Genomic DNA, 26,763 nt, shown 5'->3' on the forward strand with positions numbered 1-26,763 from the left:
TCAGGGAGTCGAAACACACGGAAAATTTCACGGCAGAGGAGGCAGCAGCCCCATCCCGGTCACAACCAGGCTGCTCACTGACAGGCGGGGTTGAGAAAGAGCCGCTGAGGGCCACCCGGCGGCAGCACCTCACGACGGACAAGGGCGCCGCCGCCTGAGGGCTCGCCCTCCGTGGGCGGGAAGGCGGAGAGGGCTCCTCCTCCTCCTGCCCTCGTTAGCGGGCTGCCAGGGAACTGGGGAGTACGGAGGGGATGAGCCCCGCTGCGGCCGGGCACCGGCAGCCCGCGAGCCATGGCCTGGGGGAACGGCTCGGCCGCCACCAGCCGCCTGGAGCCCCCCGCGGCGCAGCAGGAGGCGCCGGGCGCGCGGCCCCCCTTCAGCGCCGGCACCTACGAGCTGCTGGCGCTGCTCATCGCCACCATCGGCGTGCTGGGCTTGTGCAACAACTTGCTGGTGCTGGTGCTCTACTACAAGTTCAAGCGGCTCCGCACGCCCACCAACCTCTTCCTCGTCAACATCAGCCTCAGCGACCTGCTGGTGTCCGTCTTCGGCGTGAGCCTCACCTTCATGTCCTGCCTGAGGAGCCGCTGGGTCTGGGACGCCGCCGGCTGCGTCTGGGACGGCTTCAGCAACAGCCTCTTCGGTGGGTGCGGCCCTTCCCTCTCCCTCCCCGCCTGTCACCAACAGCCGCCCCCTCAGCACCAACCGTCCCGTCCCTCAGCCCCGGCCCAGCTCTGAGTGATGGAGGGACTTGGCATGAACAGTTGCGTTTTCTGTGGGAAAATGCCTTATCCTCTGGATAAGCAACAGCTTCATCAGTGGGGCTGATAGAAAAATGATGGCTTACTCTAAATGCGCCCTTTTACAGCAGGAGGGGTGCAGCCTCCCCGGTGTTTGGACTTCTCTGTCTCTAAAACTATCCCAAACATGGCAGCACCTTGATTTTTTCTTTATTTTTCTATTATTTTTTTTATCCCTCTGTGAAACTCAAGTATTATCTTTCAGTTGTAACAGTGTCAGAGTGCTATTTGCAGAATCACTGCTTCCTGTGAAAAGGGATTTTTAGCACTGTAGGAGTACTTCCACTAGTTTCATCCAAGCAAACCCACCAAAACAAACCAAGAAAAAACAAACAAACAAACCCAAACCACAACCTCCTCCCTCCCCCCCACATAACATCTGTGTGTTTGTTTCTGAGATTCATGCTTGCCCTATACAGACGTCTGCAAAAGAGCAGGATGTGGTCCAGCTGTGTATTTAACAGTCATGCAGCCTGTTAAAAGGAATATAGATATTTATTCATTTACTGATAGGGAGTGATGTAAATAACAGGATTGTGTTTATAATGGTGAAGGCAAGTGCTAGTCAGGAACAAAAAGTTCATTTTAAAGTTCTTTTCCTTTCTAGCAGAGGTGTACAAATGAGAGGTGGATTACCGCATGTGCTCACACAATGTGTGTTCACTGAAAATTGGATTTATTAAGGCAAATTAATGTCTCTTGTAAGGATTGCAGCTTTCCTGCCTAATCTTTGTTTCATGTGGTGCTTAAATGTGCTTTTGTTTGGCTGCTGGGATGAAGGTGTGTGGTTCCTTGTGATTCATTTTACTGCTGCATAGAGTAGCAAAAATCCTGGATCCTGGGAGGCAGATCTTCAGGCTGTAGTTAGACCTTTGTGCAGAGTTTAGTATCACATAATATTTTTAATGGTGCACAGCTCTTAGACATTTGTTTCCTAGTGTTAGGAGGGAAAATACTAGAGCACCCAGCTCTAGGCTGTCTGTATCAGTCAGACCGTTCAAATACTTGAGAAACTTGGACATCTGCAATTTGGTTCTGCCAGACAGTTGAACATTAAGTTTACATAGAAGAAGTTAAGTATATTTCTGTTCCTATCTTTATCCCTTATGTGTTATACTTACAATTTTTGATGAAGGCATTTTGTATATAGATCAAAAAATAAGAGGTATAGTAAGGGTAATGGAAAAACAAACAAACAAAGAAGCCTTAGTAATCATGTCTTACTTACAAAGATGGAATAAATAGAAATAATGAGATATTAATTGGGAAACAAAATGCTTGATCATACGTGTCTTCTCATTTCTGTTTTTTAGTGACATATTTGGTCACTATATTTTATGTTGATGCTTTCCTGTATTGCTTTCTTATATAAAATTTATTTACAAAGAAAAGTAGGCAAACTCATGGGTCTTAATTACAGAATGATCCAAGTAGCATTTTGGTTTGCAAAACCACATCTTCCTGTGCTTGGTCATGTTATTTTCCTCTTACATAGTGTGCTTCAGTAAGAAGAATTTTTTATGATGTATTAGAGAAGTGCATGTTTCTGTGTGGAGTCTTTCCCATGGAAGTGGAGAGTAAATGCACCACTTAGGATTATCTGACACCTGAATTTGAGTTGGTTCAGCTGCCGTGTAAAGTAATAGAAAATATTTCACTTGGATACTATAATTTGTCAGTAGCACAGTAAAGTTACTTCTAGTCTTAAGGTTTCCTTTTGTACATACCAATGCTTCCATATTCTCAGCTGGAAATAAAAAGATAGCTCTTTTCTGCTACTGAAGATATGTAGTTCCCCACCTAACTGAGTAGGAGAGCAGAGGCATGTCAATACTGAAAAAACAACGATGCCCTGCAGGTAGCATCACACTTCTCTGTTTCTCATCTGGACTACTGCCACCACAGCTTCTATTTTCAATATTTAATATGTCTATGAAGAGAGCAATGCCTTGAGGGTGTTTTTTCTTTTGGTGGTAGTGGTGGTGAAGAGACTGACTGGGGATTTCATTCAGAGTAACCAGGTATTATAAATACACTTCTCTTGAATATCCCACGTCAGCTGTTTTCTTGGAGTAAGGGTTGACAGGGTAAAAGGTAAGGTAATGAAGCCTTGTATGCATAGTACCTAGCAATGAATAATACAGTGTAACTCTCTTTCGAGAACTTTTGGGAATAAAGAGTATGTTCACTGATCGGAAAACACATGAATTCAACTGTTTTAAATTGACACTTAAAAGTAATGGCTTTACTAACTAAGCAAGACAGTTGCAGCTTTGTAGCTTTCAACTTCAGTAAACCAGAGTGACCTAATAAAGACGTTTCTAGAATAAAGTGGGGATAGTTCTGATACCATGGCTGTGAAGTCCATTAGATCATAATAACAAATACTGTGAGGTTACTTCACTGATATAGGTATTTGCTGGGTTTGGACACAGTCCAGCTACTTCATGTGGAGTGACCAAAGCCTGTTTATTTACTGTAAAGTGATTACATTCTTGTGCATGAGCTTGTACTTTGTCGTATTAACTTTTCTGTACGCTTTCAGTCCAAAGGCTGTTCAGTTTTGATTTTGTTTTTATTGGGAGAGCAGCTGATATTCTAAGCTGTCTTCTGTGGTTAATATAGTAGAATAGTTCAGTGAGAAGGGACCTGTGAAGATCGAGTCCACTGCCTGACCTCTTTAGGGCTAACCAAAGTTAAAGGGCATTGTTCAAATACCTCTTGAACACTGATAAGCTTGGGCCATCAACCACCTCGCTGGAAAACCTCTTCTGGTGTTTGACCACCCTCACAGTGCTAAGTCCATTCTGAAGCTCCCCTGGTGCAGCTTTGTGCTGTTCCTGTGCATCCTGTCATCGCTGAGCAGGGAGCAGAGATCGGCACCTCTTTCTACGCTTCCCTTCCTTCAGAGGCTGCAGAGAGCAGTGAGGCTGCCTCTTGGCCTTCTTTTTCCTAGCTAGACAAACTATGTATCCTCAGCCTCTGCTCATAGGACATGCCTTCCAGAAATAGTTGTATAGTTTATAGATGATCTATAAATGACAGGTTGAAGGAAAGCTTTTGAATTTGAGATGTATAAGGTTGAAAAGCACCACCCCTTCTATGCCTATATTGCAGCTTATGCTAAGAACTTGATATCCTGATCCTGGCTTACCTCTGCGTTTAGCTACTTCTGGTAACAAAAGTATTTATGTCATGAACTCAGACAGCCTCCATGTGGCAGATGAATGGAAACAATTTTAAATAGTGGCATTATATTCACCATTGACTTCATAGCACTTCGGTCTTGAGCAAGATTGGTTTGCAGTGTCTTAAGCTACAATTTTACCTAATAGTGAACAAGTTTACGAAACATGATTAATACTACTTTAAACCAATTGTGACTTTCATTTTAAACTCAGGGATATTTCTTAACAAGTTTTGAAAATTGCATTCTTTCCAATTACTGTAGCTAATAATCCAGAATCAGAATTCACTTTGAAAATTGTGATCATGCAGCTGTATTTATAATTTTTCCATATGTTGTTATAGGTGGAGTATGTGCTTAAAATGAACTGGTAACATCTGTGTTTTCAGAAGTCTTCGTTACGTCATGATGACAACTTTTTTTTTTTTTTTTTTTTTTTTTTTTTAAATCACAGCAAAGAGAACTCCTAGGAGTTTAGTGTCAGAGAATCTGAATATTTCATTTGCAAAAGTGCTTCTCATTTTACCAGTCAGTCTAGCCAATTGGAGGCACTTGAGATCCAGAACTTATGCACTATAAGCAAATTGGCATGTTTCAAAGCTTTTCAGTTGAGAAGTAATATAGCTTCAGACTGATTGTCTGTCTAGGGATAAACAGCTATTTTTATGTTACTTGCAATTGTCTACACTTGCATTACCATAACATTATAATTAGGCAATGTAGCAATTTCTGCTTCTTCTTGTGCAGATTGGGGCTTACTGTTGGTGCTATTGCTGGATGTTTTTTTCTGGGACTTGAACTTCGGTTTAACCTTTACAATGTGTAGATGCTGGTGACAGAGTGGAGACAATCTGCTCACCAGAGTGCAAAACTGTCATCATTTCATCAAATGAGTGCTGACAAGTTTAAGTTTTGATGCCATGGTTGCAGGTATTGGACAGTAATCCCCATCTAGGTTACTTTACAGAGTTCTGATTTTTAACAGTTGCACTGTCCCGATGGAATAAAATACTTACTTCAGTTAAGTGATGTATTAAAGCTGTGAGGGTCACTTTTCCATAGAGTTGTGCAGTCAATTCTGTGCCAGTCCCACTGAGCCTGCCAACCCTTCTTTACATAAAACCTTCTCTCTCTTTTCCTGTCTGTAGTAGTCAACCAAGCTGCAAGTAGTAGAGATCTGGGTAATCCCTAAATCTGATTTAGTTACACAACTCGTACCTAGAAGGTTTTATGTTATCACTGAGAGTGTAGGTTTTGGGTATAAGAGTTAGAGAAGACACTTGACAGTTAAAAAACCCAAATGTCTCTCTTAACAGAGAAGTTTCCCCCTTTACCTGAAGTAACTATTTGTTTAATTATAGAGTAACACACTAAGGGTGTAATACTTTTAGGTTGGATATTAGGGAGAACTTCTTTACTGAAAGGGTGGTTAGGCATTGGAATGGGCTGCCCAGGGTAGTGGTTGAGTCACCATCCCTGGAGGTTTTTAAAAGACGTTTAGATGTAGAGCTGAGCGATATGGCTTAGTGGAGGACTTGTTAGTGTTAGGTCAGAGGTTGGACTCAGTGATCTTGGAGGTCTCTTCCAACCTAGACTATTCTGTGATTCTGTAATCTTTATGTGCATTTGCTGGCCTTTCACAGACAAATAAGACTCTTAAATGACAGTGACTGTTGCAGAACTTGATTTGTGCAAGAGGTGTGCATCCACAGGTTTATCTGAGGCTGCTTCTACATACTGTGAAAGAATGATACCCTGTACCCCCAACTCACATTACCAATACATGTTGTATGCACTGATTTAATATCACTAAAAGCATTTTCTATTAGTCAGCAGACAGTTTTAGGATCTTGTGTTACAGACAGCTGGAGACTTGATCAACATGCTTTCAGCTTTAGCAATTTGTTTGAAGTGAATTAATCCCTTACAGTGTTCAACATAGGGGAGGTGATTAATTCTACGCTATTTTCATAGTAATTGTGTATATAAAATATACTTGGAAATCTGTTCTGTCCAGGAGAAGTGATTTTTTTCACCTATCTAGATTAAGCTGTGGATACTAAAATTTGTTGAAAAATAAGCGACGATACATAGTTGTCACCAAAAATATACTCTAAAACTTAATTGCTGAATTCAAATAGATTTGGTTATATATTAAGTAATACAAAACAGAGTGTAGTAATGCCTTGTCTTGCCATGGACAATAAGTTGTTTCAACTGAATAGATGGCATTTAGCTGTTCCATTATGAAGGAGGTGAGGAGGGCTTGCAGAAGAGGGGCTTTCTCCTCTGATAAGATATGCAAAAAAGTTATTCAGCACTTAGATGCAGGTCAAGTCTTAACTGATATGAAAAATAATACACTCTTTGAACTTGGTCTGTCTCAAAAGTGAATCTTCTTTGCTGTATTATGGAATCACAGAATACTACCAATTCCACACCCCTCTCCCATAGGCAGGGACACCTCCCACCAGACCAGGTTGCTCAAAGCCTCATCCAACATGGCCTTTAACACCTCCAGGGATGGGGCATCCACGGCTTCTCTAGGTAACCTGTTCCAGGGCTTCACCACCCTATAAGTGAAAAATTTCTTCTTATATCTAATCTAAATCTACCCCTTTTTGGTTTAAAGACATTACTCCTTGTCCTATCACTATGCTCCCTGACAAAGAGTCCAGTTTCTATAGAATCATAGAAAATGTTGTAGTTACGTTGCAGAGTTGCTCAGTTGTCAGGAACGTGTATCTGATACCCACTCTGCATCACAAGACATTTTTGGTGGGCAGTATGGCAAACAGAATCCAAGTAAGTTATATATTACAGGGAGAAGGCAGGAGCAACTGTGGGTGATGTTAGATGAAACTAACAGATCTGTTTCTGAAGAGTGTTGCAATATTGCTTTCTAATTAAGGTTTATAAAGTCAGAATACACATGCACCGTATGGGATGATGCAGCTGAGATGTGCTTTTCAGTTTTCTCTATGATGACCTACGCTGTGTAGCTTGAAGTATTTCATGGTATATCAAGAATAATATGACTTCTGGAAAAAAACAGTGTACAGAAGAAATAGAAAGTTACATGAGATGTGATGAAACCTACCTCAAATGCAGTATTTCAGCAGGAAAACAATAAAACTGGCAAAAAAAAAGAAAAAAGAGGTTCTGTGGATTTATTTGTGGCTTGCTACTGGAGAAAAGTACAAGCTGCAACACAGAAATTGTATGCTACTGGTTTAAACAAGAATATGCTTCTGTTCTGCTATGTTTAACTTACAATTTAAATGAGAATGACCCTACTCATGTGGATGCAATTGCCCAGGCCTAAATCAGAGTTCAAATAGCATCTATAGTTCCTTAACACAGTGTTTATAATCACTGCTTGAGGAAAGGAGTATTCTGAGATGAAAATCTGTGTATCGGACAAGCATTATCTATAAATATTGGTCAGTCAAGTCTTTCAGAAAGAGTTTGAAAGTCTCTGATATACTAGTAAATTAAATCAATCTTCAGGATATTGGGCCGTAGTCTTGAATCATACTACCTAGATCTCAAGAATAAATGGCTTCAGGTAAAAACATTTTGAAATGCATATTTTTGTTATGGGAGTCAAAGTAATGAATTCTCATATATGGCTCTTTTTATTGAAAAAAAAAAATGCAGGTTTGCATACTAGGGGCTAATATCCAAGTAATAACCATAATGGCTTTCTGTAACACTTTAGTTTTTTAATCAGCACATAGTTCATCATATTAAAATGTGTAACTCATCCTGGATGAAATCTACATCATTTCCAGAAAAACTGCTTAGAAAAGAAATATATATGTAAAGTTCAGTGTGTTCCTCTGAACTGGGCCACTTTTTTTTTTTTTTTTTTTTTTTTTTAAATGGAAAATGAATGGAGCTTTGCATGTATGTAAGTCTCACAAAAGGTGGCTGGAAGCAGTGCAAGACAACAGATGTGTGTATACCCCAGGCTAAAAAAGGCAAGGTTCTTCTAGGTGAGAACTGCCACTGTTGATCCCAGTCAAAGTATGGCATTACATAAAGCACTGTGTTTCTGTGGGGACAGCACAAGAAGCCTTGCATCTCTGTGCTCTTGACAAATCCCTGCCAGGATTTGGCTTAACTTAAGGAACACCTTTAAATTCAGTGGTTACATCAGACACTGTAGCCTGCTGTTTACCAGCCAACCAAAATTGATTGAAAGTTCACATGTTTTGATTTTCTGATGGGGAAGAAAGGAAGATGGATGAAGTCCTCTTTAACTTAAATAGCTTGAAACCAAAGACTTGTGGTTACTTCATAGGGGCTGTTTTAGACTAATTTATTGACAGGACTGACTGCATGTAGAAGTAGTGACAGGTATCTCAATCAGAGTAATGAAACTTGAAGCACCTAATACATATCTTTGGAGAAATAGGCTATTTGCTCCCTTCTTTAATGGTAAATGTGACCTGAGATCCTTTGTGGTCATAGATTTGTCTTTCAGTTTGTTTTTTTGAGTATGCAAAGAAAAATCAGTAGGTGTTTTTGCTGCTGCCCTGTATTTACATCCTTTCCCACTAAAATTTGTAATATGCAAGATATTAACTGGTAGCAGGACTGAAACAAAAATAACAAAGGTGGGAAATATAGAAGATGGGCCAGGTATGTGTGTGTAACTGTGGAGACATGAAAGGGGAATCTCTGAAGACAGGTTTCAAAGAGTCTTTGAGAAAATGAGAAATGTTCTACTTGCATGAGATTTTTTTTTTTCCTGTGTGTGCCTATTCTAGGTAGCGCTACATAGAGTTTCTTTCTTTCCTGCATTATCAGCTGAAAAATTTCAGGAGTCAGCTGACAGCTTCTGCTGTTCCACTTGAGTATAGTTCCACTCAAACTGCCAGCTCAGCACTAGGAGGGCATTGTGGCATCTGGAGAGACACATTATATATCTGAAGAATATTCCATTTATTTGACGTGAGAAATTCCATGAATGTAGCCTTGCAAAGAAATGATCCATACTAGAGTGTCATGTGTGAAAGAGGATCTGCACAGAGTTTCACTAGCCAGTGTAAAGCCAAATACCAGATGCACGCAGCCATTCACAAGATAATATTGAAGACAACACACAACCACTTCTGCCCCCAAATCACAACCCTGCCCCCCACGCCCCAGGAAGCCTCAACCTCACAGAATATAGAGTCTCATATGCTCTTACATGCTTATGATACCTTCAATACTAAGGGTAGTTTCTAGTGTCACCAGGTATGTTCTTGCTAGCCTCTGTGGTTCAGCATATGGGTAGTTAAAGGACATTTACCTTCTTCTACCTGTTCCTTAGTGTTCTGAAACTTGACATCACAGCTAGTTTCAACAAAGAGAAATCAATATAAAGAGTTAATCAATGTTGGGGGGGGGGGGGGGCGCCAGGGAACAAAACAAAAACACTGTGTTTTGCTGTGGGATCCACAACAAGGTTATTTTTTCACTCACATTAGAAACGTTGTTTTTAACCCTTGTTTAAACCTTGATTTTACTCCTATTTTAATCTGAATTAGATGAGATTAGCATTCTGGATTTATTTATTTACAGTAGAACCTAACTTTTAAGTCCCCTTTCAATTTTGGTTCTGAATATACAACTATAACTGGAAGTAGAGAAATTGAGATACCGCTACTTCTCAAATTTGCCTGAAAGTTTAATGAATAGAAAAGTACAGAAACTAAGGCTGTATTTTCTCAAATTTAGAAATGAATCCATCATCCAAACTGTATTATGATTTTTATGGTGTCCTGCATATTGTTTGAAAATTAAGGTGGCTACAGGTATGTGTTACTCCTAATTGTCTTAAATTATAGGTTATGCCAAGAAGGCTTAATGACCACAGAAGAAGCAGAGAACCTTTAATGCCCAGCATAGATATCCCATCAGATCAGTTAAATGGACTGTTAATAGATGGTTCAACAAGTTCAGCATCATATTTAACATAAATTTATTATCAGGATGAATTTAACAGTCTTTTCTGAACTGCAAATAACCGACACTTTTTATTGCTTTGAATACAATCCTACATTTAAGTCCTTTAAATCTGATCTTCTACCCATTCCCCCCTTCTTTCCTGACATGAGGGTATAGTGTCAATGCTGGGCAAAGACACAGAACTGTGAACAGGGCATAAAGAATGATCGCTTAGGATGTAAAATAAATGTTCTAGTATATCAATGCTTTAAAAGAATAAATCATTCACATTAGAAAGGCCATTAAAAGACAGTGAAGTGGAGCCTAATACAGAAAAAGATTAAGAAAGAAGAAATATTTTGAAAGATTTGTGTTAAAATCTAAAGGGGAGAATGGATGAAGTCCTTAGGTACAGAGGCCCTGTTAATGTTTATTATTAATTTTGCTTGAGTGAATGAAGGCTGCGGGATTCACTCATGAACTCTTTGCAGTCAACCATAATAAACTTCATTTGGCCTCTCTAGAGCTCATTTGACATTTGTTGGGAAAAACCTGTGTGTATAACAATGAAATAAACACTACATATAACAGAATCTGAATGCAAAGGTGAAGTTTTATATATCTGTTTCTAGTTTTAGCTTTGTATCTAAAACCACCAGCTAGTAATCTTGCAGAACAAAAACCCATCAAATCTAGAGGATTAGCTTTTATAGAAGTTGTTTTGATATAACAACTTTTGCTTCAAGGGCAAACAGATGTGTGTGTACGTGGCAAGGTTATTTGGTAGTTATTATTGACTCCCAAACCGTTTTCTCTAATGATGAAGAGTTGTTTGATTAAAGACTGACTGCTAGACTTCTCCAAATAAGTCTGTTAAGGATAGGAGTTTATTAGAAGCAGGTATGACAACTTTAAGAAAATGAGCTCTTAAATCCATTTGGGGATGCTTTCAAAATGCATGTTTTCTTATTGAGCCCTTTGAACTATGTAACTAGTTCTTGTGAAAAAGCTCTTGTTTACTTCATTAACACTATGACTGTGTGTGCATATGTGTATACATATATGTATATACTTAACAATTATTCTTTATCTGCATCTTAGATATTTTCTTCTAATCTTGCTAGTGGCATTACTAGGCACATTAAATATATTTAATTGGATCTTGCATTACAACAAGAAAAAAAGTAACTAACTTAAAGTAAGCTCAAAAGGATGTGCATGTCCTTCATTTGTTAATTATAACTGTGAGCTGTAAAATTCCATAAGAATTGTGTAGTTTGCTGAATATATCACAACTGCTGCTTGAAATCATTCCTTGACATCAAAGCTAAAATCTCCAATTGAATTAAATTTCAACTACTGAAATGTATAAGTTCTCCCTTCCCCACCTCAATTTAATTATAATTTGCTCATTTGAGAAGTTTCCCATCTGCTGGATAAGTGCAGCAGAGGTGCAGGCAGTTATCCAAGTAAGATACAGGTAACTCACTGAAGACTTTTTGTGCTGTGTAGAAATTTGGTTGTAACTCAAAAGTGTTATTAGTATAAGGAAAAAACTGCACACTGTCAAAGTGCATGTTGCACATGGACCATGGCAGGTCAGGCTTGAACAGATACTTTGAAGATTTCTGCGTCTGTATTATGTTTGCATCACTAAGTGTGGAGGTGGCAAGCACATCCCAGCCCTTGGTACTTAGAGCTGTATGAGGCCCTTGGGCATTTTTCTGCTTTTACAGCTTTGCAGCTTCATAATGGAATTTGTTGCCACAAAGCACATACCCAAATAGCTGGAATTCCCAATAGGTAAGAAACTGAAAATAGCATACAAGATTTCCAGTCTTTGCTCCAGATTATTCACAGATATGAAACCTGGTTCATATCCCATTTTAATGGTTTATCCATAATGCTATTCTAGAATTACTTCAGCTAATCAATGCTTCTTTCTCAAAGATGTTACTGAAATTGTCAAACATGCTTTGGATACACATTGATGCAGAGTGGAAAAGATGTATAATGAAATGACAAAAATGTGTCACTTTCCTGTTAATCAATAAAGCTTTCTGAACTCATGAACTTAAAAATAAATGAATTAAAAATCCTCTGATACTTGCAGGATGAAGCTGCTTTCTTACAGATATCTTAAAGCATAACCTTCTGTGAGATAGGTAGTAGTAGTATGCTGATTTTGTGAATTAATATATTTACACAGAGGTTAAGTGTTTCCCTAGATTTTATTATTCTTAATTGTCTTCCTAAAATTCATGTTGCTGTTGCTCAAATTGTTGATTTGTATTCCTTAAAGCTTACTCTTTTTCCAAGTGAGATGAGACATTTGTGATATCCTTTGAAGGTTTCTGACTACTAAAATGGTTATCTTCTTTCTAGCAGCAAGATCTGCACATTTAACCTTCTCCCACCTGTATAAATTAATATTGTGATTAATATGAATGTACTTGAAAAAATGAAACACCATGGGAATCTGTGATAAATACCCATGCTGCTTATTAGATAAAATGTATACAGACACAAGTGTTCATACACAGAGTGCTGTGAAACCCTTTTATGTTCAGGTTGTGTTGTTTAAAAGTATATGAGCTTCATGTCTGCATCTTAACAGATTTCAGTTCACTGGCATATGCATAATGGGCAGATTTGCTCTTTATCATTAAATTTCACAGACCATTGAAACTGAAATCCTTATGTCCTACTCAGGACAGAATTTCCTTGACTTCATTAAAGTGTCTGGATAGAATAATGGTGAGAGCTGAAAATAACATTTCTGTATTGACACATCAAGTGTGTAGTGTGGTTGAGGTGGACAGAAAAGGAGAGAATGTAGAAATAATTGGAATGAGGACTATGGTATTTTTATGGTAGCAGCAAGATAGGAAAGGAAACTCCAACAGATCTCTTTCAGAGAGGACTCCTTCAGCTATGTAACATTTTGCTGCATCAGTTTTTTGTTTGTTTGTTTGTTTGTTTGTTTTTGAATAGAAAGACTTGCATGAAATCTAGATAAAAGTTGTAATTCTGCTCGTCATTTTGTTCAGGTTAAAAGTGTATTTCAGTGCTCCCAGTTCTTGAAGGCTTCCCTTGGCTTTAGTCTCAGCTCTGAATTCTCTAGATTTGTAATAGAGTGTTATTGTTTATTATCACATTTTTATATGGCAGCTTTTCCTTAAAAGAAAGGAAGGAAAAAAAATCATCAAAACAAACAAAAAACCCTTGGAGCATGATCCATCAATGAAGTAACATTTAGGAAAAAGTATTAGTTCAGTTGTCCTTTCTGTTTGTCCTACTTTCTGTCCACCTTACACCATGGGGCAGATTGTAGTACCCTACTCTGAGTAGTTCTGAAGTTAGTAGTACTGTTTGAGTTAGTAGATAATGATTACTGAGGTGTCACCTAAAAAGCTTATTGGTGTTAGACTCATAATATGAGCTAACTTTATTTTTAAGTTAAATGTTTCCTTTGCCACCAAGTTATCAAGAGGATTTGAGTCCATTTTACAATGTTTGTGGATGATTTAATTGTTTTCCTTTACTTTTCTTACAGGAATTGTTTCAATTATGACTCTCACTGTTCTCGCCTATGAACGCTACATTAGAGTGGTCCATGCAAAAGTGATTGACTTCTCCTGGTCTTGGCGAGCTATCACATATATCTGGCTCTATTCATTGGCCTGGACTGGAGCACCTCTTTTGGGCTGGAACAGATACACATTGGAAATTCATGGATTAGGTTGCTCAGTGGACTGGAAGTCAAAAGACCCCAATGACACCTCCTTTGTGCTCTTTTTTTTCCTTGGCTGTCTGGTTGTACCTGTTGTGATCATGGCCTATTGCTATGGACATATTCTATATGCAGTAAGAATGGTAAGTTGATGGAAATAAGACTTTCAATGAAATATTTTCAGTTGGAAATGCTGGTACCATATATTAAACTTGGATCAGAGCCTAAATCTGCTCTCTCAGTTCCTGTTCAAACTTCAGGACCTTAATGTTCAGCCATGTCAGGGACCACTAGAAAGGGTGTATGGTTGAAGGAGAACCAGCCTAGAGCTACCAAGATTTATTTGTTTAATAGTTTGTGAGTTACAAATAAAAGGCAGATTAGGGAACTTTTCCTGCCAACTGATTGACAGTAGATCCTTCCTTAAAACAGAAAGGAAAAATCTTTGGTTGCAGTCCTTATTATTAAATAAATCTTGCCTCTTCATTGCTCTTGAGAGGATAACTCTGTAAAACATTTCCAAGAGGAGACTAAGCTCTGTTAAACCAGTTTTCCGTGTTCAGGCAACCCATTTTAATTCAGTCTGAATCTTCAGGGTCAGGAATTGATAATGTTTCATATTCTGTGGATAATCAGCTTGACAGACCCATTCAAGTTTGTGGTCAACAGTATCAGCACAACTGACATCTATTGCCAAGGACATTCATGTACGTGTCCCATCATTGCCGCATTTTGTCAGATTCACACAGATGACACTGGGAACCTGCTGCTTAGTATTCTGATTAGGATAAATTTTATAACTTGAGGGTAACAAACTTAAGTGGCAGAGCAGTACAGAGAAATCTATTTATCAAATTGTCATCAATTATCTTCAGAGGGAAGAAAAAAATTAACAGGATTGTCAAAGTTTTCAGACTAAAGGACTGCTGAATGTAATCTGAACTTGCTTATGTTAATGGATGAAAGCAAGTTTTTACATTATTTAATGTATACAATAAGTCTGGGAAGCATGATGCAAACTTGCAGAAGAACTGTAGTTGATAAAATGAATATATAACATCTGTACCTAAAGCTGTTAGTGAATTAGTTATTTGTAAATTAAAGTAGAAGTATTCAATGCTTTTACTTTACCATTTCCCTTTTTCTTTTATAGCTTCGCTGTGTGGAAGACTTTCAGACTGTTCAAGTGATCAGACTTCTAAAATACGAAAAGAAGGTGGCTAAGATGTGTTTCTTAATGATCTCTACCTTCCTTATTTGTTGGATGCCCTATGCAGTGGTCTCCCTTCTAGTAACATATGGCTATGGCAACCTTGTAACTCCAACAGTAGCTATCATCCCATCTTTCTTTGCCAAGTCAAGCACTGCTTATAATCCAGTCATCTATATTTTCATGAGTAGAAAGGTAGGTACATGAAAAAATTTCTTATTTGAATAATCAGTAGTCTATGCCACAGTTGTGGAGTTTATATCTGATTTACTTTTATCTGTAATGAGCAGATTCTTTGATTTGAACAGCAAGGATAAATGGCCAAAAATCTAGTAAATTAAAAACAGACTGTGCTTAACGGAGTAGTTTATGAAAAATTGGATTTTAGATATCTGAATTATACAGGTGAGCATTCATAAGAAAGGGAGGGGAAGGAGCGTTAAACTGTAAGCATCTGTTTTTGACAATTTACCCCCCAAATGGGCTACACCTAGAAAATCCTATCTGAATCCCTCCCTTACCACAGTAGAAGTCCATCAGACAAAATTCAGAACGTCCAATGTCTGTTTTCAGGAAAACAAACAAACAAACAAAAATTGCTTCTCTGACACTTCCATTATGGTAACACAAAGATTGAACAACTCAACATAGTATTTCAAATAAGTATGCTCACAAAAACATGAGAACAAAAACATGCCTGTCTACAATTTAACATAAGGGTTTTGCAAAGCGAGTATTAAGTGGGGTGTTTCAATAATGTTAAAATACCAGGAAATGAAACCATTAACTGTACTCCAGTTCTGCTTAAGCCAAGAAAACTTTTAGGAACACACATTCCAAATATATTACTTCTCAGGGGCTCAACCATGAAAAACATAAAACACTGAATACAAAAGTAAGTATCTATTCAGTTAGTACCTGGAAGAAAGATGGAGGAGAAAAAGACTCAGATTTTTTGTTTAATCTCAACTACTGACAAAAAATTTACAAATTTTTATGATTTTAAAAGCTTCTAAGTTTACAGTATTAGAAAGGCAATTTTAAAGTAGAAAAGTGAAACACTGTTTTCTTAATGTTTCCATTAATTCTTTAAATAAACATTTTACGAAATCTGACAGACTGTCTTGGATCATTTCAGTCTTGATGAATTTTCAGTTTTGGTGAAAAAATATATTACACCAATAACATTTCACAGAGCTTTATTTTACTCAAAGCCAGAATCTCACATGGATGACAGTCAAGTGCATTTTGGAGATAAATTTTATATGGTTAAGAAGGTGTATTTATCTATGAGAAAAATAACTTTCCGTCTACTTTTGTAGTATTCATTATGAAAAGCAGACTGCTGATTTAATGGTGGAAACTAGCTTATTTCGCTGCTTTACAGAGCAGAGAAAAGTGAAAGTGTTTGGAGTTGTTAGTAACTTGTAAAAGATGTGGAACTAGGTAATTTACTTCTTTCTGCAAATCATCAGTACTATAAAGATAACCACTGAATGTAGCCGAGCAGAGCTGGTGAATTTGTTTAGACATTAAAATAGCTTCACTATAACCCAGAATGTTAACTGGAAATGTAACTTCACACTGTAAACTTCTGAAATCAAGGGTAGATAGCTAAAGATATCTGGAATTTAAATATAGTAGAATCAATGGACAAAAGGTTAAAAAGAAACAAAACAAATGATTGCTAGAAGGACTTCCCTGGGATTTCATTAACTTTAGCTTATTATAGAGGTGGAATTTTCTGTGACTTTCTACACAGTGTGCAATTACCAGGGAACAGCCAGGGCCAGCCAGCAGTCCAGAGACAAGGCAGCCAGGTCAGGGGGGTCCCATCAGCCCAATGGATGGCCAGGCAAAGGCATAGCTGCAGCGTGGCTCAGGCCAGCTGAGCATTAGTGCTGCTCATCAAGGGAAAAGCTGAGCATCAGTACTGCTGCTGAGTGGAGGCAGGAAGCCCCCCACCGTGGCATCTCACAGCTCTTCCTATGCTGTGTTTTTCATGGCAGGCTGATTCAGTGTTATACAGCTGCATGGTACCAGAGCCAACCTTGGATATGGGGAACTAAACTCTGAAGGTGGAGATGGAGGAAAGGGGCTGCAGAACCTCAGAGCCTCACTTAGGACCCCAGCAACAGTCATGCTCCAAAAGCGTATTTTCAACTGAGTCACTTTAATATGGTGGCTCTGACTTGGTACTTGGAAGTCAGATTAAACTAATCAATCTGAAAAAGATTTTGTAGGTTCTGATGCCAGGAAGCAAATCAAACCAATACCAGGAAGAATGCCAGTAAAGTCATAGGCACAAAGAGAATGATTCAGCTAAACATATTGGAGATGCATTGTGAAGTACTTTTCACTCACTTCTAATTCCAGATTAAGACCAAAGTGATATTTTTGCTCATCTTCTGGGTTACTTTAGGAATAATAAACCAATTCTTCCCTATTATATCCTTCATATATCTGACCTATGCTAACATGCTTATGCCTTCTCACATCCATGCCGCTCAGAGGTACCACATTATCTCTGAAAACATCAGGGCTTCCACATGACCATTCTGTTGTGTTTTTACATAACACAGGATCACTTTTCTCTATCTCCACTTTTCTCTTTCTAGGCTCCCTTCACAGCAGTACCTCCTGCCTCTCCTGTGTCAGAGTAGATTAATTTTCTGTACCAAAACCTTATTCCATACTAGCATGCCAGTGAGCTTCTTGTGTGATAGCTAGACAAAGTCAGGGACCATGTAGAATCATATAGAGTAATACTCATGTCTCATTATGAGTTATTTAATAACTTTTTTTTACACTTTTTTTTAAAACCAGAGAATTTCCCTAAAGAGTCATACTTGAGCTCTAGATGTGCACAGACGGGAACTACTGAGTGCATCTTCTAACCCTTGTATTTGAATGCTTTGCTTTGCAAAAGGGAGGCCACCATTAGAGCATTTAGAACAATGCTACTACTGGAATTGTCCTCATATTTACTGATGAGAGCTTTCACTGAACATCTTGTGTATTTAGTCTCAAGGTAGAATAGAATGTCTATATCATAAGTGGCTTCTAGTTAGCTGAAAGACTTCCGTTCCTTCCCTATTCAAAGGGAGCATTTTAGTTTTGTGTTACCCACTTTTGAAATTTTATTTTCTATCTGTATTATTAAATGCTTTTGTTAAAATTTCAGTCTCTGGTGTTGTATAAATGGAAAACTTTACTTTCATTGTACCTCCCCCTGCCCCCCTTTGTTCCTTCCCTGTACATCCTCCTGTGAAGTGCTTCTGAGAACATTCTTCCCCTGCTAGATCAAATTGTGATCTTTGAATACTCAGAGATGGAATAGTCAGAGAACATACACCTATGGCATGTTCTGGGGCTGATTTGTTGACTGCAGAGCTTGCTGGTGGTAAAATATTAAATTGCATTTCAGTGCCCTCTACTGGCCACGTGATCCTATTGAACTCTTTGGAAGGTGTATGGGAAAAAGTGCCCACTAAAAATCAGTTAATTTGTTATGGCACTGAAACCAACTCAGAACAAGTTGGAGATGCAGAAATAAGTTATTTTGAGTTAGTTACTGTTGCTGTCTTCACTGGATCATACATGATATTTAACACTTAGGAAGTTGTAATTTCATTTTGTTTTTCTCTTGCAGTTTCGACAATGCCTTTTGCAACTCCTGTGCTTTCGCCTGATGAGATTCCAGAGGACTGTGAAAGAGACCCCAGGAGAAGGGAATGACAAACCAATACGACCAATAGTAATGTCTCAAAAAGGAGGGGACAGGCCAAAGAAGAAAGTGACATTTAGCTCTTCCTCTATCATTTTTATTATCACCAGTGATGACACTCAGCAAATAGATGATAACAGTAAACACAATGGAACAAAAGTAAATGTCATCCAAGTAAAGCCCCTATAGGGATGAGCTGAAGAGTCACTGGAAACTAATGGACTATTTCGGCTGGAGACTGGTTTCAGTGCCAGTGCCAGTGGGCTGCCAAGGAAACCATACTAAGCTGTGAAATACTGAGGTAATTCTGCATCTGAAGCTCTGCAGACAGTTTGGTTTTGGTCACAATGCAGACAGCTCTGCATCTGTGCCAAGCTTGTTGATGGATGTTTTTACTCAGAAATTTCTTAAAGAGTATCATATCGTTTAACAGGTTTTACTCTACCTAGTGGCCAGTAACAAGTAGAGTCCTGCAGGAGTATCTTGGGACTCACCCATCTTTATCAATGACCTGGAGGAAGTGACAAGTACACTCTTGTTGATCTTGAAGATAACCCCAATCTGGGCAGGAGTAGTCTGTAGGCTCAAGGACAGGACTGCCATTCTGAAGAACTTCATCTGTCTGGAGGAATGGGCTGACAAAAGTGTTACAAAATTCAGCAAGATTAAGTGCAAAGTCCTACACTTGAGGAGGAAGAACCACATGCAGTACAACAGGCCAGGCCCTGGCTGCCTGGGATGCAGCTCTGTGGAAAATGGCTGGTAGGCGGGCTGAAGTGATTATGCCTCTCAACTCAGCACTCATTGGACCATGTCTAGATACTGCATCCAGTTTTTGAACCCCTGATATAAGAAAGGCTTCTAAACTGGAGTAAACTGGAGTACACTCAGTGGGGTACATCAAGATTGTCAGGGTTTGGAGCACTTGGCCTGTGGGAGACTGGTGGATCTGTATTTGATCAGGCTGGAGAACAGAAATCTTCAGGGGACCCTAATAGCAACCTTCCAATAGCAATGAAGAGGTTTTCTAGAAGATGGAATCATGATGTTCAGGGTGATACATGCTGAAAGGATGAGAGATGAGCGTCAACTGAAATAAGAGATTCAAACTGGATATAAGGAAATTTTTTTAAAATCTGTAGACAGCCGAGCAATGGAAAAGATTAGACTAGAGACTTCCTGAGACTCCTGCAGCCTGAGTTATCCTATAATTCCCCAAAATGCCAGCACTCCCACTGCACAGAGTTCTTAAGAAAGAGGGATTTTGGAGGTTGGTTGGGGTTAGTTTGTCTGACTTGGTGGTTTGCAGAGAAGAAAAAAAAAGTGGTATCCACAATGACTGCAGCTGTGGTTAAACCGACAGCCACCAGAAGGCTGCTCATGAGTACTCAGCAAGCCATTCTCTCCATGCTATCTGGTGGGACTACTGAGCTATGTGGTGAGAAAAATCATACAGATCAAAGCACCAGGCAGTGATAAAGGAGAATGTTTGTTTGTTTGTGTTTTGTTAAAATATGTACTTTATGCATCTTTATCCTGCATACAAGTTATTCCGTACATGGAGCAGGATCCTCAGCCTATATTAATGCTTAACCTGCTCTGGCACTTTGGTTAAAGTAACAGTTAAAGAAGAGCAGGGGAACCTCTGCCTAAGTTGCAGTGGGAGTAATGACTGCCCTACTTAGAGCTCAGCAAACAGAACAGATACAGATTTTTTTTCTCACCTTTGTAAATGTTGCTGGTACCAAATGATGACAGGATTCTGTTCTGGACATGGCTGCCTGTCACATTGGATAAAGAAGTTAGATAAATAGTTTTCTAGTAAGGGGGCTGATTCTCTACCACACCCATTACATTGGTAAGCACTTGGTAAAAGCTGTGTGAAAAAAACATTAAGAAATTACTTGATTCATCTGGGGGTAAATCTTTGAGAGGCACATGGACAACATGCAGAATGACTACCAGCACCATCAAATATTGATCTCATGGTAAAGAACAAAACTTTAAATAAAAAAAAATCAGACCACAAATGCAGAAGCTGTCAGCTAGTTTCTGGGAGCAGTGACCTCAACTTGAAACAAGTGACAGACATGTTTGTGCCAGTGCCTTTGAAGAGACAAATTCCTTATTCATGTACCTTACTAGAGTATTAGAACTGGTAATCTGGCTCCAAAAGTACATCTAGAGTCCACCCTATTTTCTGGATTAAATCATAATCCAAGAGAAAACAGATGATATATACTTGTCTTTGTTTTTGTTATTTTTGTTTTCATGTTCTTTTTGTTTTGCTATAAATGCATAGATAAATTGTCTTATGATGTCAAAGGTCTGCCCTTACAAAAGCATGTTTGTTTCAATGTTAAAAATTTCATTTTCAGCTAATGATCACTACATCTATGCACTTTTATATTTACAGAAGGAGAAAAATGTACATTAGTTGCATAAAATGATTCCATCCTTTTAATAAAACGTTTGATATTTTAGTGTTTTCTGTATGTTGAGCCTTCAGTAAGTGATTAAATTTATTTTATTTGTATTAATGTGTTCTCAGTGATATTTTTTTTCCCATTGAGAGGGATTTGGTTTCATATCACTACCTCTTAGAGATAGCTTGAAGGGTATCATTAGGCACTCAGAGAACAGTAACATTTCAAGATTGAAATTGATTTATTTTTTTTTTTCCCTCTGGTAGAACAACCAGAGGGTGAGTTTAGTGTAAAGAGAAACTATCCATTGTCCAGATTTCTGAAGGTAAAATTCAAGTAATTAAGAATAACAGTGTATGTAATTTTTAAATAATTCATGTAATACATGATATTCACTGCTACAATACACAGAACGACTACAATTATATAACAATATAGGAAAACAAAACAATAAAAACAATTGTAAATTTATTATTTCTGCTATTTCATGTAAATGGGTGGCCTAAAATGAAACAATTTGCAAACCATTTAGAGTGACAGTTGCAGATGTGTAAAGTGCCACTAGCTCCGTAAATGTGGTCACGTGTAGTTAACATGCTGCAGTCTCATTTGCTCATCTTTTAACTGCAACAATTTTCTGTGGCTATCTGCAACACTGATGCAAAATTCACACCCTGCTATAGAACTTAACGTATTGTAACGTTCAGTGTTGAGAGTATCACCAGGTTATTTACAGATCTGTTACTGTTTTTTTAATTTTAAGTCTGTCTTTCTTCTGTTCTGAGGATGAACCATAACTGCCTGTTTATTCCAATGGAGATGCAGAGACTTATGTGGGTCTTTTCTCTCCCATTACAGGGAATGGAAGAAGAAGATGCTTAGCATTCACATTTGGACTATTTACTGTTCCTAAAGTAACAGAAATTCAGAAAGAGGAAAAAAGAGGAAAGAAAGAAAGAAAAAAAAAGGAGAAAGCATGAAGGGCAAAAGAATGAGATGACAAGGGTACACAATTAATGGAAGTTTTAAATAAACTAGTTAAGAATTTTAATGATCCCATCATGCAAAGGGAAGCAGCAGGTCTGGTGAGTACCATGATAGCCTCAGAGTCAATTCATTTCTTTTAACATAGTTTCATTGAAACTATGGGATGTATAATGCAAATCTGCTCTGCAGCCTTATAACCATCCTTTTTCAGCTCCCAGAATAAGCTAGATTTATGCTGAATGTAACTGACTTCATGCAGAAAAGTTGGGTTTTATAGTACTGAGACATTATCTTTTATCACAGTGATTAAATCTGTCAGGAAATCAGTATTCACAAGCATTATCTTCAGTGCTCCTATTCTTTGCATTACAGCAGTAGCCGAGGATGCCGTTTTCTGCTAAAATATTGCAGTAATAGCTGAGTGGAATGGACATTCAAGTATAGTATTGTGCTAAACCATCCAGAAAGAACAACCTTTAATGATATATTTATCCTTAGCTTATATCAACAGCCTTCAGCTCAAGAACAAAATTCAACTATATAATCAACTATATAATATTCAGATGTAAAGGAGAAAAAAAAAAAATCTAGTGCTGGTGGCAAAAGATTTCACAGATTGAGATTTGACCCACATAAAAACAGCTCAGTATGAAAGTATCTGTTAGGTATTTAAGTATCTCTGTCAAGGAGTACAAGACACCTGCAGAAGCTCAACAGGTGCTGCAACCTGCATTTCTGGACACAAAAGTATCACAGAATCACAGAATAGTCTAGGTTGGAAGAGACCTCCAAGATCACTGAGTCCAACCTCTGACCTAACGCTAACAAATCTTCCACTAAACCATATCCCTAAGCTCTACATCTAAATGTCTTTTAAAGACCTCCAGGGATGGTGACTCAACCACTTCCCTGGGCAGCCTATTCCAGTGACTAACAACCCGTTCAGTAAAGAAGTTCTTCCTAACATCCAACCTAAAACTCCCCTGGTGCAACTTTAGCCCATTCCCCCTCATCCTGTCACCAGGCACGTGGGAGAACAGACCAACCCCCACCTCGCTACAGCCTCCCTTCAGGTACCTGTAGAGTGCGATAAGGTCACCCCTGAGCCTCCTCTTCTCCAGGCTGAACAGTCCCAGCTCCCTCAGCCGCTCCTCATAAGACTTGTTCTCCAGACCCTTCACCAGCTTCGTTGCCCTTCTCTGGACTTGCTCAAGCACCTCCATGTCCTTCTTGTAGCAAGGGGCCCAAAACTGAACGCAGTACCCGAGGTGTGGCCAAAGTAGTACTAAGGTAAGATGTAATAAAAAAATGTTAAGTTTTTGAAGAAAATAATTGGGAGATCCAGTTTGGGAAGATTGGGCAGAGAAGGGATAGGAACATAAAACTGGCTTTGCAGCTGGGGGGACTCAGCCAGCACTGGGAAGTGCTGATGCATCTGTCTTCTAAGATACAAACATCCACTAATTTCATCAACAATAGTATCCATTGCTGCTGATGTGCTTTGGAAAGCCTTTTCTATAACATCTAAAGACAGTAAATCCAGGTATTAGATGAAAATAATTTGAAAAATCAAGAATCAAAGATCTGTGAAGTTATTTTGGGAAGATACTACAGGGTGGAAGCCTGGAAAACAATCAGCAAGTCTTTGTCTTTTCAGACCTCAGTGAATAAAAGTGGCAATGGATGAGGCAATAAACAGTATAGAGCTTTTTATATGACATTTTTGGGCAGCAAAATTTGAAAACAGAAGTGTTTATACTAGAAAAGCTTTCCATCTTAATGAAAAAGTTGTGAGGACAAAAGCAGAGAAGAGCAGCAGATTTGGAGCCCTAGAAGATGTACATGGAAGAACACCAAGCGATGCAGATGTGTTTCTGAGCAGCAAAACTGTATGTGGCAGCTTCAAACCAGAAAACAAGGGAGAGGGAGGGCTTGGGCAAGGCAATTTGTGTTATTGGTATTATATGGCATCAATGTGAACTATACTGAGAAGTACTGTCTGCTTTAACACAGTTCTTATTTCTTGCCTCTTGTAAAGGAAATGGGGAGGAGGGAGTGAAGCTGGAACATTCCCGGGGGTTGGGGATGAATGTTCTTGCTGCTATTAAAGTTGGTAGTTCTGCATTGGACTGGTACTTCCATGTGCCCCAGTCAATCCCTCCATGGCAGCCATGGCAGGATCAAAAGCAGGAGGGAGACTCAGCTGTTTGAACTACAGCAGCTGATCTTCCTTTTTTTCTGGCACAGGCAACTTGTGCAGCCTTTTAGTCCCAGCTGCCTCACACCCAAGGCCTCTTTGCTACTGTTCTGACCTGGCTCTGCATATGAGTTATCCACCTAAAGCAGAACGCTATGAATGCCTTTCTCTCTCTCTGCCTCTTTACCAGATTAGTATTGAGGATTTACTTGCAAGGAATTAAAGCTGAAGAGGAAATTAAATTGATATTCACTACAAACTGGAAGGCAAGTTATTAGCTGCATGCTCAGCATCAAACACTTCCTGGACCTGGCTCTTCTACGCTTGGTTCTTTGCATTTTCGGCAGTGTTTGTGCTCCCTCTTGTGGTTAATTCAGCACTTTCTAGTAGAACAAAGAGCCCGGCTGCCTAAAAGCCTATTTTCGTTACACATTACGTTGCTGGAGCAGTACGTCTAAATCCACTTTTTGCCTTGCCGAAACTTTCTCCAGCTGAAAGTAGAGTTCTATCTGGTACTTTGTAAAGCAGCCTGAAGTCTGCTCTAAGGAAGAACTATTAGCCATGTTTGGCTAACCGGGCTTTCTTTATAGAGAGGTGATGAAGACTGGGGCCAGAATATGATGTAGACTTATTAAACCTTATTTAACAGCCCTGGTATGTAACAGAAGTTATGCCTGGTGCAACCCTCATCATTATATTGACCGAAATTCCATTATATTGGTGAGTTTCCAGGTGTAACTGAAGTGGAATTTTGTCTCTATTATAAATGGATCTGAAACGAAAAATGAGAAAATACTCCTTGTCTTTACATGTCATGTTGTCTTCAAGATTTATCTAATTGACTAGTATCAGCTGAAACTCAATACAGTGCACCTTTGGTTTGGTTTGCTGTGCTGGTGTGCGTGGTGTAGTGAGTGCTTGGGCAAGGCCACAACTGATATCTTGAATTGTGTCAGTTTTTCCTATATATGTATATATAATGTGTCATTTTTTTTTCCTCTCTCTATATATATTAATTTTATTTCTTATTTTATTGTGCTAAATATGCAAGAAATATGTTGCCTGGATTTTAAAATTTATTTTATCACAATTTTAGTAACATTTGTCTATGAGTTGGGTCTGAGGAAAGCTTAAGTATGTTTCATGGGCTGTTGAATGTGAATTCTAATTATCTTCCTTGAGGTAAAATATAGAAGCAGTTTTTGTCCACTTCCGAACCTTCTTTCGTTACTGAGCTTGATCTTTTAGTTAGATAGTACAGCATCTACATACATGACACGTAACACAAGTCTAAACCTCCATTTCACATGCCATCTTCTATTAATCATGAATCACCTGTTCGTAGAGAGAGTTGTAAAATAAATGATTTATTTGAACCCCTCAGAAAACAATGAAGCTGTCCAAATCATGGAAATATGTATGGATTTCAGTTGCATGAAAAGTTTTTAAATGAGAGGATAGTAGGACAGGAGAAGGCAAATAAGGTGTAGCATGTAGGAAGGCATTCTTTTATTTTCATAAATATTGGAACAATGCCTGATGTTTCTTCTAATGTGAGGATACGATGGCAGCCATATGCCTAATACACATTTAAGGATGTTCAAGTGTATAAAGCAGCATATAAAGATGGTTACTAAATAAATAGTTCAATTAATGTAGCTATTTATGGCTATACAAAAAATAGTCTACCTCATGAATATTAGATGTAGTTAAAATTTTAAATAAAAGCTTAGATATAGCTGTCTTCCTCCTGCCCTGAAGCTACTTCTATTAAAGTTAATGGCATGTCTGGTTTCCAGAGAATTGCTATGAAATGCACTGACAGTGGGGAACATTTGCTTCACTAACTGTATTGAAACAGCTTATTGGTTTCTATTGTTGGAATAATGTGTGATAGAATAATAATCATATTTACTTTGAGCTTTCTCTAACTACATTTTATATGTCCAGCTCAGGCTACTGTTGTACAAGACACTCAGCTTTTAAAAGGAATCTGGGAGAACATACGCTGCCAATTTCCAAGGTGAAATGAGAAATCAGTGATTAGCAATAGACATGTTGCTGCCTGAAGCGGACAGAACGTTTCCCAAGAACAGTATGTCCCAGGCCTAACCTTTCAAACATCATCTCCTAATAAATGGTCCTTGAGACATTATGAAGAGGCATATAAATAATCATGTCTTTCTCAGAAAGATAAAGAATGGCAAAAGAAAATATATTCTAAATTGGCAAATAAAGGAGAAGTTGGTAACTCTGTCTTCCTTTCTTCTTCCTTTCTTTATATACTCATTTATTGTTCTTTGAATTTTTAGACTAACAAGGCATTGCTTTTTTTCTGATTGAAGGACATTCTATGTTCCTATTTTTTCTATTTTTCAACCGGTCGCATCATTATTTCACTGACTGTGTTCTTTTCTAACAAAGTCTCAAATATGTGGGGTCTGGTGAGTAAAAAGGGAAGTACAACATACTTGATATCTCCACCTTATTACAAGGAGGAATGTGAAGATAGCATCAGCTTTGCAGTGGGGGACTGAACTGACATATACAGAAATT

At 38.5% G+C, this 26,763-nt stretch overlaps 2 protein-coding genes across 2 annotated transcripts in view; one reads left to right on the forward strand and one right to left on the reverse strand.

The window, feature by feature from the left end:
* The window catches only part of WDR64 (WD repeat domain 64), a 73,097-nt gene extending 72,804 nt beyond the window's left edge, over window positions 1–293 (reverse strand). Inside the window, exon 1 of the mRNA XM_035320671.1 lies at window positions 79–293. Coding sequence (XP_035176562.1) covers window positions 79–293 — 215 coding nt within the window. The remainder of the gene's footprint in view (window positions 1–78) is intronic.
* On the forward strand, window positions 57–21,133 carry OPN3 (opsin 3). Its single transcript, XM_035322816.1, has 4 exons — window positions 57–643; window positions 13,484–13,803; window positions 14,814–15,065; window positions 18,523–21,133. Exons 1-4 carry the CDS (start codon window positions 292–294, stop codon window positions 18,784–18,786), a joined length of 1,188 nt encoding a protein of 395 aa, XP_035178707.1. The 5' UTR covers window positions 57–291; the 3' UTR covers window positions 18,787–21,133.
* The last annotated feature ends 5,630 nt before the right edge of the window (window positions 21,134–26,763 follow it).

The sequence above is a fragment of the Oxyura jamaicensis genome, chromosome 3 (genome assembly GCF_011077185.1).
Source record: "Oxyura jamaicensis isolate SHBP4307 breed ruddy duck chromosome 3, BPBGC_Ojam_1.0, whole genome shotgun sequence".
Lineage (NCBI taxonomy): Eukaryota > Metazoa > Chordata > Aves > Anseriformes > Anatidae > Oxyura > Oxyura jamaicensis.

Coding starts and splice junctions, on each gene's coding strand:
- OPN3 (XM_035322816.1), top strand. CDS start 292: ATGGCCTGGGGGAACGGCTCGGCCGCCACCAGCCGCCTGGAGCCCCCC. Junction 13,804..14,813: donor TTCTATATGCAGTAAGAATG/GTAAGTTGATGG, acceptor TTTCTTTTATAG/CTTCGCTGTGTGGAAGACTT. Junction 15,066..18,522: donor ATATTTTCATGAGTAGAAAG/GTAGGTACATGA, acceptor TTTCTCTTGCAG/TTTCGACAATGCCTTTTGCA.